The sequence below is a fragment of the Pongo pygmaeus genome, chromosome 2 (genome assembly GCF_028885625.2).
Source record: "Pongo pygmaeus isolate AG05252 chromosome 2, NHGRI_mPonPyg2-v2.0_pri, whole genome shotgun sequence".
NCBI classification, from domain to species: domain Eukaryota; kingdom Metazoa; phylum Chordata; class Mammalia; order Primates; family Hominidae; genus Pongo; species Pongo pygmaeus.
In genome coordinates this window covers 96,861,070-96,875,440 of record NC_085930.1, presented here as the reverse complement: position 1 = coordinate 96,875,440, position 14,371 = coordinate 96,861,070, and the positions used below count along the sequence as shown (strand labels likewise).

Here is a 14,371-nt window from a genome sequence, read left to right as displayed (position 1 = left end):
ACACTCCACCCTGGGCGACAAGAGCAAAACTCCGTCTCAATAAATAAATTTGTTAAAATGTCGAATAGGTGTGTGTTACAAATCCTTTTAAAAAAAGGAGCGGGGGGGGGGGGCGGGATGGAGGAAGTTGGGAGTTATGCTAAGCAAACCGGGAACTGTGCCCAACCTATTCTCTCATCTAACCCCAAACCAATATGCAGCTAGCTATGCCCCCAAAGAGTACTATGCTTGGGAACTTGTTGCTGGCTGGTGGGGAAAAGTTGAGAAACTCTACATTCAGTCATGCAGGGCAAAAATGCAACCAAGGAATTCCTAGAAGTCGCATTTCATTTTCCCAAGAAACCATTAAGAATCAGTAAAGAAAGCCCAACACAGTACTCTGACTCATGTCATTTCTATGTTCTTCAGGTCTTGACCAGGTAACGTCACACAAAACATGCTGACCTCAGAGATCCCCAAACTTACAAAAGGCTTAGGACATGTTAGCAGCTATAAAGCCCATGGTCCCTCTGCTTCCTCTAATGAAATTCCAGTCATGGTAAGTAAACTCCATAAATGAGAGCAGGCATTTATTTCAAAATCCTAGGCATTCCTTTGAGGAATTAAAATCCCATAATTTATTATTAATTTTACTAATATTATACCAATGTAATTGCTCCAATGTGTTACCATTTACCTACCTACTGGTAACAAACTTACGTATCTATGTCTAAACATACAGACACACAGAAAGGCGTGTGTGTGTGTCTGTTTTTTTGGTTTTTTTTGAGACGGAGTCTTGCTCTGTCGCCCAGGCTGGAGTGCAGTGGCACGATCGCGGCTCACTGCAAGCTCCGCCTCCCGGGTTCACCCCATTCTCCTGCCTCAGCCTCCTGAGTAGCTGGGACTACAGGCGCCTGCCACCATGCCCGGCTAATTTTTTGTACTGTTAGTACAGACGGGGGGGTTTCACCATGTTAGCTAGGATGGTCTCAATCTCCTGAACTTGTGATCCGCCCGTCTTGGCCTCTGAAAGTGCTGGGATTACAGGCGTGAGCCACCATGCCCGGCTGTCTGTGTGTGTGTTTAAACCAACTATCTGAAATGTCTGCAGCTTCGGTAGAAAAAATACACCTCACAATGAGAAATCTTTCACGATTGAGGAGTCCTTCAAGATTATCAGGTTTCTTGATCAATAAAGGCTAAAGGGAATGTTACATGGCTAGGGTATCAAGAAACACCAAAAGTTTATCATTAGGCCAACCCTGGGCAGTTTGTTTTTCTATGTGATTAATCAAACCCCATGAGATAAACCCTGGCAACTTAACTTTTCCTCTGTGTTTTTCCCTCCTCTTCATTAAAAATCCAAGAAACGGCCAGGCGCAGTGGGTCACGCCTGTAATCCCAGCACTTTGGGAGGCTGAGGCGGGCAGATCACGAGGTCAGGAGTTCCAGACCAGCCTGATCAACATGGTGAAACCTCCCCTCTACTAACAATACAAAAAAAAATTAGCCAGTCATGGTGTGGCACGCCTGTAATCCCAGCTACTTGGGAGGCTGAGGCAGGAGAATCGCTTGAACTCAGGAGGCAGAGGTTGCAGTGAGCCGAGATCACGCCCCTGCACTCCAGCCTGGGAGACAGAGGGAGACTCTGTCTCAAAAAAAAACAAAAATCCAAGAAATACTTAAAACCTTCAAATCAAGTTTAAAAGGTATGTGCATAAATGACACTATAAAACAAGATTCTAAATTCTAACATAGATCACAAGTTCTGAATTTACTTGGACTTACCACTCTTTTATTCCACCCTGAGTTAAATTATGAAAATACACAATCAACATTTATTTTTACTATTTATTTTTAGAGACAGGGTCTCACTCTGTCACCTAGGCTGGCACAATCATAGCTAACTGTAATCTTGAATGCCTGGGCTCAAGTGGTCCTCCCACTTGAGCTTCCCAAGCAGCTGGGACTACAGTAAAGTGCCACCACGCCTAATTTTTGTTATTAAGAGACAATGTCTTGTTATGTTGCCCAGGCTGGTCATGAACTCCTGGCCTTAAGCAATCCTCCTGCCTCAGCCTCCCAAGTTTTGGGATTACAGGTATTAGCCACCATGCCTGGCCTAACATTTAAACACAAAACATTTAAATACAAAAAACTTCCATTTTATAGAGGTCACACCAACAAGTGAAGTTTGTACAGCATTACTATTACCTTCTGGTTTAGTTACCTTTATTTCTTTACAGAGCACACTCTCTTCTTCTTCATGAATATAAAATTTCACAGTATTTTTCTGGACATCTTTCATGATTTTAACCAAACTATTAAATACTTCAGGTTCTAACTGGCTTATAAAATTTGAAAGAGCTGGTTGAGCAGAAATGTTTACATCACTGGGGGATTTTGTTGTTTCTTCTAGTGGTTCCCGGGCCATATCACCAGGTACAATATGATCAGAAGTCACCATTAACTCTGTGGCATGTTGAGGCTGGTTCATTTCTACTTCAGTTAAAGTCGAAGTGGAATGCTGCTCATTAGAGTTGGTATCTTTCAAAGGATCACTACACAGTGGCTCAAGGAGACGTTTATTGTTGAAGTCACTTGAGGAAACTGGTATGACATGCCTTTCCAGAGGATTCGATGCTATCTTAGCACCAGAATCATTAGGACTGACTGGTGGCAAATTCCCACCCTTGGCTGATGCTTTAATAATAATAGTATTTAGCTTCTCATGCAAACCATCTACAAACTCCTGCACACCAGCTTTGGAAGTCTTAGAATATATGAACTCGGAAAGCCGTTTCATCTTCTCTTGTGTTGAAAAGATAGGTGTGGAAACTCTACTGACATATGAAACATTCTTTTGCTTCAAAATCTCTTCTATCTTCCTAGAAAAGAGATTGTACTCTCCTAACACTGTCCTCTCTGTGGTTTCGCTCACTGCAGGCGGCTCTGCCTCTGCTGCTGGCACACACTGCTCCTCCACCTGACCTGTCAACACGTCATCCTCAGTGGTGCCCTTTAGTGTGTCTGTAAATGGAGAGGATGGAAACTGGTAATCAGAACTTCTCTGTCTATTTATTACCCGGGGGTCGTTAGGAAAGGCCTCCTGTGGTGGCACACACACCAGTTGTTCTTCTGGTGATTTCATACCTATACAGGAAGAGTTCATTATTATAAGAGCAATCCAAAAAGATAAGATATGAAAACACAAACCCTTAAATTGGGGGAAAAAAGGGTTAACACACATTTAGAACTAATTATATATTAGAAGGTAAAATAAAATCCTAAAATTCTGGTATGAATTCTATTCCCTATGTGCCCTACTTATGGGACGGTACTTAGAGTTGTAGCTAGTGTTAACAACTCTGCTATTCTGAAGCACTCAAGCAAGCACCAATTTGGCATCAATACAAATTAAGTCATTTGCTTGTTTCTGCCTCCCTACCATTCTGTAGATCTAAGTTTAATACACGTTTTAATCAAGATGGTCAGTTGCATCAGCTTGCTCAATCCCTGTATTTATTATTTGCCAAGTAATATCTACTATGGTAATGGCCCCTTAGTGAGAATTCTGAGTGTAAGGCAATTGTAAGAATACCAAACAGAAAAGCTGTGGGAATAACTGCCAAGTTAAAAGTTGCATCTAGGATCTGGGAAAATTAATTTTATCTGCTTTCAGACTTGTTCTCACTTATGAGGTTGCTAAGTAGATTTCCTGTAATGTTAGGGACTTCATTTTATCACGAAATAAAAGGAACAATAAGACAAGAGAAGAACATATTTCACAGCTGCACACTTTTGACAGTCCTTTCATAAATATTTTCCTTTTGTTTGGAAATAATTCTAAGAGAAAAGAAGATAGCTATACCTCATTTGAGATACAGATGATAGCTGATACTAAGGTTAGCTGATACTACTGGGATTAAAACCTTTCACTCTTGACCAATACCTCAATCCAAAAGATAATACTTTCCCCAAAAAAATCCTAAATTCAAACAAAGTATGTTTTTGAAACTACATTCGGAAAAGGGAACTCTAATTCCATTTTTAAGCAACAAGGGGAAAAATATATTTAACTTCGATTTTAGTGTTATATTTTAGGAAAGGACAAAAACTCATGATCTTTGCTTAGAAGACGTATACACAATTTTACCCGCTAAAAAATTACTGTTTTTCTTTAAGCCTTGGCCAACATTCCCTAACAAATTGCTGCTGTAGTATAGGAAATGGTGCCTCTAAATCAGAAAGTCCAGGTACAGGTAGTTTTCAAACCTACAGTAAAGATTTTGCTCACACTCATCACACTTTTCTAAAGGTTTAAATAGCCTCACTAGGAGTCAAGCTTATGACATTCTCTACCAATCCTGGTGGTTATCATGAACCAGTACACTCATTAACTATTGCAAAGGCAATTTGTCAGCACAGTGAAAAGACCCAAGGCGGGTCTGTAGGCGGAGGTGAGAGGGGAACAAAATATCCAACGTGCCAGGATAAGAATTAGAACTGTATGAAATTGATAAACTAGAAAATCCAAGTTTCATAAGATAATTAGGAGTACTAAATATCCTGAGTATCTTAAATCTCCAACATTAAAATGTGCTTTAGTACACATAAAGTGTCTGGAAGGATACACGAGAAATTGGTAACCATGGCTAATATACGGGGAAGAATCTAAGTGTCCCGGGCCGGGGTAGTATTACTTTCTCAAGTATTTTTGGACTTCTTGAATTACGTATCATGTCAAATATCTGATATATTCAAAGAAAAAAATTTGAATTGCATCTCATAAAACATATGGGTTGGGGAGAACTACCTTAATTTAAAAAATTCTGAATTATTTATTAGACATGGGGCCTCACTATGTTTCCCAGACTGGCCCTGAATTTCTGGCCTCAATTCCTCCTGCCTCAGTCTTCCAAGTAGATGGCACTACAGGTGCATACCACCACACCCAGCTATTTATTACTTTAAATGAAACAGTGGCTCCCAAAATGTATAGCTAAACAACAAACCAGTAAGTTTACTCCTCAAGGGTTATAAATAAAGGGAATATTTTTAACCTGAAACATAAATTAAATCCACATGGAGAATTTTCCATAACTAAAAACCTCTAAACCAAATAGATCCCTTTATAAAATATAAATAATCACAACCTAATTTTATTTTGCACAAATTCCCCTGTAAGATTTTATTAAGAACTTAACTGCTCAGGCACAGTGGCTCATGCCTATAATCCGAGCACTTTGGGAGGCCAAGGCGGGCAGATCACCTGAGCTCAGGAGTTCGAGACCAGCCTGGCCAACATGGTGAAACCTCGTCTCTACTAAAAAAAAAAATACAAAAATTAGCCAGGCGTGGTGGCCAGCACCTGTAATCTCAGCTACTCAGAAAGCAGAGGCTGCAGTGAGCCAAGAATGCACCACTGCACTCCAGCCTGCCTGGGCAACGGAGCAAGATTCTGTTGCAAAAAAAAAAAAAGAAAAAAAAAACACGTTATTTTGAAAATATCTTCATTTATAAGTGATTGAAAACACACATACATGTCAATCCATAATAATGCTTTTTTTGTTTTTTTGTTTTGAGACAGAGACTCGCTCTGCCACCAGGCTGGAGTGCAGTGGTGAGATCTCGGCTCACTGCAACCTCCACCTCCTAGGTTCGAGCAATTCTCCTGCCTCAGACTCCCGAGTAGCTGCGACTACAGGCGGAAGCCACCATGCTCAGCCAGTTTTTTTATTTTTAGTAGAGACAGGGTTTTACCATGTTGGCCAGGATGGTCTCAATGTCTTGACCTCCTGATCCGCACACCTTGGCCTCCCAAAGTACTGGGATTACAAACATCAGACACTGTGCTTTTTTTAAAAAAAAAAAACTTATTGCCATTAATTGCAGTATTTTAACTTTTAAGTGAAAGGGGAGTAGTCAGTTCTCTAAAGGCACCATCATTCAGATGTCTACACTTTAGCTTACAAAATATAAAGATGGTATTCCCAAATAAGAGGAATGCAGGTGCTGATGGAACATTCTGAAGCATAAGAAAGGTAACTACTAGCCGGGCACAGTGGCTCACACCTGTACTCCCAACACTTTGGGAGGCCAAGGTGGGCAGATCACGAGGTCAAGAGATTGAGACCATCCTGGCCAACACGGTGAAACCCCGAAATCAGAAAAGAATTACTGATAGATGCAAAACATGGACTCCCTGACATAATATTGCATGAAAGTACAAAACACGACAGACGACATGAGTAGGCTCTATTTATCCTAAGTTCAACAACAGGCAAAACTAATCGGATTAGCGCTTACTTGGGAACAAGGAGAGTACTAACTAGGAAAATGTGGAAGAAAATCTTCTGGGATGCTAGAAACGTTCTACACCTTGATTTGGGTGGTGGTCATGTATGTATGTAAAATTTCAAAAAGCTGTACAATAAAGATCTGTGGCCAGGTTCAGTGGCTCACTTGAGGTCAGGAGTTCGAGACTAGCCTGGCCAACAATGTGAAACCCTGTCTCTACTAAAAATACAAAAATCAGCCGGGTGCGGTGGCACATGCCTGTAATCCCAGCTACTTGGGAGGCTGAGGCAGGAGAATCACTTAACCCAGGAGGCAGAGGTTGCAGTGAACCAAGATCATGTCATTGCACTCCAGCCTGGGCAACAGACAGAGATTCTATATCAGAGGGAAAAAAAAAAAAAAAGATTTGTGAACTTTCCTCTATGTTATATATCTGTTGTTCATGGTTTCTTTTTTTTTTTTCAACCACATTTTCCTAGAAGGAGATGATTTTCTTGAAGGAAGCTAGTAACTTTAATTAGCGGGGGAAGGGAATTCCCAAAGGAAATAAATTACTACAAAGATGTAGTAAGAAAGTCATTTCACATTTCTTACAAATAAAAAAACAACACTTTAATTTCTGAGTCAGATACAACAAAACTGAAGAAAATATAAAAAAGATCACCACCAAACTGTAAGCAAGAAAACAATGCCTATGACCATCTGCAGAGAAATTGAATCCACCAAGCTCAGACAAAGATTATCTCCTAGGTACCCACTGCCAACTAGCTAATCAGTAATATCTGCAATTGTTTCTGAAATCCAAGTTCCTTAATCTCTTATTTAAACTACCTGCAGAAATTAGTTTTACAATCAGAAGAACTAAGTTAAAAGACTATGAATAGTATACCTAAAATATAAATGTCTTCCCCTCTTGGCTATTTTTTTAAAATTTAAAAAAGAAGAAACCCAGGTTTGCGGGCTCAAGACTGTAATCCCAGCACTTTGGGAGGCCGAAGCAGGTGGATCACCTGAGGTCAGGAGTTTGAGACCAGCCTGGCAAACATGGTGAAATCCCATCTCTACTAAAAATTAAAAAATTAGCTGGGCATGGTGGCATGCGCCTGTAATCCCAGCTACTTGGGAGGCTGAGGAAGGTGAATTGCTTGAACCTGGGAGGCAGAGGTTGCAGTGAGCCGAGCTCACGCCACTGCACTCCAGCCTGGGTGACAGAGCAAGATTCCATCTCAAAAAAACCAAAAACAAAAAAAAAAAAAGAGTTTATCATAAAATATACTGCACAAATGGCTTAAGAATATATTCTGGTCTTCCCAAATCATATTGTAAGATAGACTCTACTATGGGTGAAGAAAACTTAATCTATATAAATATTCAGTGACTTATCTGAACAATCTTCATAGTAAGAATATTGGATACAACTCAAGTAATGATTTACATATAAATAAATATGGTACTGTCCAAATTTTCTGTAATTAAAAAAACTTAAGTCAATGCCCTATTGATGTAGTATCAGAAATGCAAGCAGCAACTCTGAAGAAGGGCACACTGGGAAGAAAAGCAAAGCAAGCCTTCTCACCTGGTGTTTGTTTCTCACCATGTTTCCCCAGCTGGTCTTCTGGGCTTCTTGCATTCCCTCCTGAGGGAAAGCATCCATTAGACTCTCTTCAGACATTAGTGATACCTACTAAGCACCTTTCAGACAACCCCAAGTGGTAATGATGCAAGCATTCCTTCTTCTGCCTAAAATAATCTGAAGGGTCATACTGGTGATGATGGAATATCAACACTTAAGACATTGTACCTTCAAATGACCCAACACCAAGTATGAAGGTGTCTAAATGAGAAACGGTTAGGATAACCTTCTTACATCAACTACTTCTTTTGTTTCTCCTACTCAAGCTGATGTTTCCACCTCATAAAACAATACTAGGTTCCCTCTATCATCACCTACAGGCCTCCTGCCCTCCAGAAAGGTGTTAAGTAGAAGATGGTGCTAAAGCCCATGGGAACTCATCAAGTTTTATAAATTCTTCTCAGAGTCCTCGGAAGTCTCAGCAGGTTCTAGTCTAGTTCACAGGCCAGTCTACTTTGTAACAAAAAGTTGTTTGCTGTTGCTATTGTTTTTAAAAGGTTAGAGATGTAGGACTGGAAAAGATGTATATACCCTGAAAATATTTCCAAAAAATGTTTAGCTAAGAAAAGTGAGTAAGAACTTGGAATATTAAGAGTATGTATTTATGTGTGTGTATGTATGTGTTTGCACAGAGAAATTAGAATGCTACCCAAAAAAATGATAATATTTCAACATCTGCTAAACTTTTTGCCTCACAGTTCAATAACATTTACATTTGATCAGTCAGGCCATTCTCTAAGATAATCCAATTTATTTAAGATAATCCAGTATTAAGAAATCAAATTTCTAATATATGAACCTCAACATTATCACTTATTAGATGACAGCTTATTAATGGTGAAGTTTAAAGTTTGAGAAGACAGCATTTAATTGGTTGTTCAAAGAGCACCATTTTATCTCTGCAGCTACCTCACCTTATCAAAAACTGTTTCTGCCAACAGTCTTCATTCAGCAGTCTGCATGCTAAACTCCATAGAGACAGTGTGTCTTAAATCACTGTTTTTAAGGTGATTTTGCAGATGCTTGCTGATGCTGACCAAGAACAGCAACACTCAGTGATGAACATTGTATTACTCAAAATAAGACACTGAAGATGTCAGCGCCAAGTAAGATGAAGCACCTAGTGACCCAAGAGTGAAATCCACAAAAGATGGAAACCTTCAGGAAATTGGTCTCTAAGTAAAATGAAGCAAACCCAAGTCCAAGTATACTTTTCTTACCTGTAATTGGAATCAGTTTCCAATGTATTTCAGTCTCTTCAACATTATTTGACTTAGACTGTTGTCTACGAAATCCATGTTCAATGGGAACACTGGGACACAAACTGCAATCTTCAAAATTATTCACGCTAATTAAATTTGGATCCTGAAAATCAAAGTACACACTCAATAGCTTTCTTTTCAATTCATTTTAATGTCAAGAATAAACTGTTGTTTCACTGTAAATTCACGTGCTTCAATCTAAACATTACAAATGTGTAAAATCAACATAGTAAAGTTATACTCTAGTCTCAAAATTAAAACATCTTTTCCCTCAAAACACAATTTCATGTTAATTTAGAACAGGGATTGGTAAACTTTTATGCTAAAGTGCCAAACAGTAAGTATTTTAGGCTCTGCAGGCCAGACTCTCTAGTCTACCACAGGCAATACCTAAACAAATGGACACAGCTGTACTCCAATAAAACTTTAGTTATAAAAATGGATAGTGCTAGGTTCACAACCCATGCCCCCGCCCCTCATCAACTTGATTTAAAATACAAAAGATATCAGGAAATATTAATACAGGTTAGTTCCTCAGTGCCTACCTTACATACCCCAACAAATAAGCCTCCTGCCATCATCTTCCCCTTGAAATAAACATCCCAAAACGACATCGAGAAAGAATGGGGACATGCATACAACTTTTAAACAAAGGCAGGGAAGAGAAAATGGAGACAGTAAATGAAGAAATAAGCCCATAGGAATATGATGCAATCCTATTAACTATTCCCCAGTGATGCAGCGACTACTTAAGGGAGATAAGGCTACTTCTCAGCTACAAACCAGCACTCTGAACATATATCATAAATATACTGGACACTCTAATAAGCAAGGCTGAGAGTCACTTCAGGGGTAATCCTAAAGGCTGCTTATGTTCCATTCCTATTTGTGTAAGAAATACCAAGTACCTAACTTTGTTACACTGCTGTACTGAGACTGGTATCCTCATCTGTCTCACGTTTGGGTTCTCTGTTACTGCCGACAGAAAGCCAATGCTTTGATAATTCAACTTCATTATGAAACAATAAGGAATTCACTCCCAATAACCCATTTCTGACAAATATTAACAGATTGTTTTGCCTTAGGTTTATCACAACAAGTAAACTGTAGACAATATATTAAGCTTCTAAGAAGGAAGGAAAACTACTTCAGCATTTATCTCTTTGTAACAAGGAATAACTTAGGAAGTACCATCCTAGACAGGCACGTTTACTCAAAAGTGCATTTTATTTCTTTTTCAAAGAAAAAATCATTCCCTGAAGCATACTCACAGCACCTCTTTCACACACACACTCACAAACACAAAGGTAACCAACAGCTATATGCTTACTTCTTTCAAATGTAGCTTATGGTCAGTGCCCACTTCGCTGGTAGAAATAGCAACAGAATACTTAGATGTTGTATCAACTTCTAGTAATAAGCTCTGAGTACCCTTAAACTGTGCATTTTCAACTTTTGCACAAGTAGGCTGCTCATATTCTTTCTTATCTGGGGTAGAGTTCAACTCATACTCATGTTTTTGCCTCAGCTCTTCATAGGCATCATCAGTGCTCAATCCTAAGGCTTTGTTGACTGTGTCTGTCAGAGATGCATCAGAATGGCGTGCATTTGCTAGTGTTTCTGATAACCAATTAAACAGCCTATGGATGTCAGCAATGCCGGAGTTACAGGTATCCTGCTGCTGCCGCCTCAAGTCAGCATCACGTCCAAGTGAGCCAATAGGCTGTGAAGACTCTGAGAAAAAGGAAGTCATTGGTTGAAGTTAAGTTTAAAAGCTAGCATAAAATTTTTAAAATCAAATATACCTAAAAAATTATCATAAAGCATTTATGGTCAAGAACTCAACCAATTTGCTTAGACTTTATAAATATTCGCATCACTTTACAAACAGAATTGTAAAATTTTGCACATAGTTCGAAACTGCTATTAAAGTTTAATTTCCATTGTAATTTAAGCATTCTATCAATAGGAAAATAAGCTCATGCCTTAGGTTTTAAATATGTGTATTAATAACTACCATCAAAATCTCAAAGTCAACCAGGTGCCTGACAAGAGATGAAACATTTGTACTTACTATTTTGCTAATTGTTAGGATTATATATGTATTACACTAGGCTACTAAAAAAATGACTTAATTTGATTTTTATCTTTTCCATTTTTATCTTTTCCATATCTTTTATTATATTTTGTCCTTAAGGCACTGGCTGACACACTTAAAATCTACACCTTATTTTGAATGACGAGATTACTTAAATTCATAATGAAGCTAGGATATTACAGACATAAAATCACCCTGAAGAAATCTCCACGAAATTTGCATCAAGAACAAAAAGCATTATAAGAGGAAACACGTTAAGACATGGTTCCATGCGTGCACTATAAATCTGTATAATCTGTAACAATCAATATATTTTAAAGCTTGTAAAGGGCGCAAACATTCAGAAAGTCATGTGCTTTAATATTGGGGTGGGGTAGGGATTGGGTGAAGCCTGAGTTAGGATTTCTAATTTAAGAGTATAATGTACCACAACAAAAATAAATGTCAGAAATAAAGGAGTGCATACTGTATGATTCTAATTATGTAAACTTTTTATAGAGCAGGCAAAACTAATCTATAAAAGACAAAAAGCAGATCAGTAGTGGAGTGGGGTGAGCTACCTAACAAAGAACACAAAGCAACATAGAAAAATGTTCTGGCCAGGCACGGCGGCTCATGCCTGTAATCCCAACACTTTGGGAGGCCGTGGCGGGCGGATCACAAGGTCAGGAGATCGAGACCATCCTGGCTAACAAGGTGAAACCCCGTCTCTACTAAAAAAATACAAAAAATTAGCTGGGCATGGTGGCATGAACCTGTAGTCCCAGCTACTTGGGAGGCTGAGGCAGGAAATCACTTGAACCCAGGAGGCGGAGGCTGCAGTGAGCCAAGATCGTGCCACTGCACTCCAGCCTGGGCGACAGAGCAGGACTCCATCACCCCCAAAAAAAAAAAAAAAAAAAAAAAATTCTATAGGCTCACGCCTGTAATCTCAGCATTTTGGAAGGCTGAGGAGGGTGGATCACCTGAAGTCAAGAGTTCAAGACTAGCTCAGCCAACATGGTGAAACCCTGTCTCTACTGAAAATACAAAAATTAGCTGGGTATGGTGGCACACGCCTGTAATCCCAGCTACTTGGGAGGCTGAGATAGAAGAATCACTTAACCCAGGAGGCAAAGGTTGCAGTGAGCCGAGATCGGGTCACTGCACTCCAGCCTGGAAGACAGAGTAAGACTCCATCTTAAAAAAAAAAAAAAAAAAAAGTTCTATATATTGGTGCGGTGATTACACAGCTGTCAAAACTAATCAAACTGTGCGCTTAAATAGGTACACTGATATAAACTGTACCTCAAAACAGTTTATGTTAAAAGTTATAAGGGGTGGTGGGAATGGGTTAGGAGGTTACCTCATAAAATGACTGGGCTCACCACCAAATCAAGATCAGGGTGTTTTAAAAGTTAGAATATGGCTGGGCATGGTGGGCTCACGCCTGTAATCCCAGCACTTTGGGAGGCCAAGGCGGGCGGATCACGAGGTCAGGAGATCGAGACCATCCTGGCTAACACGGTGAAACCCCGTCTCTACTAAAAACACAAAAAAGTAGCCAGGCGTGGTGGCGCGTGCCCCAGCTACTCGGGGGGCTGAGGCAAGAGAACGGCGTGAACCCGGGAGGCAGAGCTTGCAGTGAGCCGAGATTGCGCCACTGCACTCCAGCCTGGGCGACAGAGAGAGACTCCGTCTCAAAAAAAAAAAAAAAAAAGTTAGAACACAACCTTGAAATCTCTACCTTCAGAAACAAAGTATGCAAAATTACTTAAAAAGAAATAAGTGAGAAACACCTAAAAATGCAAGTCTGACAGTCACTAGTTTTAGTTAAGTACTCTACCCTTCTTCCTCTGCCCCATTTCTCATTTGGTTTATTATAATTAGTATGGCTTTCTCATCATTTTAATTATTGATGAAGCCTGATTTTTACCCACAACTATTTTTTCACATACACAGAATTCGTTACCAACAAAAACAGTACCAAAAACTAAGTATCTTATTTATTGAGTGCATATAATGTGCTCAGTGACAGGAAATGCAGCAGTTTGTTGTGAACAATGCTTTGGAGTCGGTCAGAACTGACTTCGGATTGTGCCACTAACTTCATAACTTTTGGTAAAGTTATTTAACTTATCTGAGATGATTTTCTTATCTGCAAAATTAGGATAATAATGCCTATCACTCAAGAACTATTAATAAATGAGTTCATATACATAAAGTACCTAGCACACAGTAAACAAAACTCTCAAGACATGTCACAAGATAAGACAGTATGTGTCAGTAAGTGCCAACAGGTTCAGCACAGACTGCAAATCCAGCATAAACTAAAGGAGGAGACCATTAAGGAGAATAGACAGAAAGCTGAAGAGAAATATCAACTGCAAAGATATAAGGCTTCAAAGAAATGGAAGCTACTTCAGGAAAAAAAAGAGGGAAATAAAAGACTGACCATGATATACTCTAAGCAGAGAGAGATGACCCTTAACCAAGACATGTGAGAGAACAGTGGGAAACATGGCTGGACATGGCTAGTCTATAACAAAGCCTTAAAAGGCAAGTATATAAGATGAGATTGGTAGCAAATTAGCAAAGCAATACTGAGAAGAACATGATACTGAAACGGGTGCAAGAAGGTAGTAAGTCAGGAAGGCCACCAAAGAGATAAAGAACACGGACAAAGAGTAACAACATTGGAAAGAGAAAGAGACACACAGGTTAACTAAAGAAAAACGCGTGATAGTTACTGCAAAGAACAGTAATGTCAAATAGAACTTTCTGCAATAATGGAAATATTCTCTCTCTTTACTAATACAATGGTGTGGTTGTTGAAATGTATTTTAATTTCATTTTAACTCAAACTTAAATAACAACATATGGCTAGTGGCTACCATATTGAATACCGTAACAATAAAAGAAGTAAAAGGAGAGCAGGCTGAGCATGGTGGCTGACGACTGTAATCCCAGCACTTTGGGAGGCCGAGGCAGACAGATCACTTGAGGTCAGGAGTTCAAGACCAGCCTGGCCAACATGGCAAAACCCCGTCTCTACTAAAGATACAAAAATTAGCCAGGCACGGTAGTACGTGCCTGTAATTCCAGCTACTGGGGAGA

The 14,371-nt window shown here is 39.4% G+C and overlaps 1 protein-coding gene across 7 annotated transcripts in view; it reads right to left on the bottom strand.

Annotated features, from left to right (window-relative positions):
• The window catches only part of TASOR (transcription activation suppressor), a 65,808-nt gene that overhangs the window by 10,800 nt on the left and 40,637 nt on the right, over positions 1-14,371 (bottom strand). For 3 of the 7 annotated variants that reach the window (XM_054482025.2, XM_054482022.2, XM_063661049.1), the window contains 4 exons: positions 10,508-10,911; positions 9,136-9,280; positions 7,859-7,918; positions 2,213-3,135 (listed from right to left, as the gene is read on the bottom strand). In XM_054482025.2, the coding sequence (XP_054338000.1) occupies positions 2,213-3,135; positions 7,859-7,918; positions 9,136-9,280; positions 10,508-10,911 (1,532 nt within the window). The remainder of the gene's footprint in view (positions 1-2,212; positions 3,136-7,858; positions 7,919-9,135; positions 9,281-10,507; positions 10,912-14,371) is intronic. The other 4 variants (XM_054482028.2, XM_054482023.2, XM_054482029.2 and 1 more) reach the window with 2 other exon arrangements.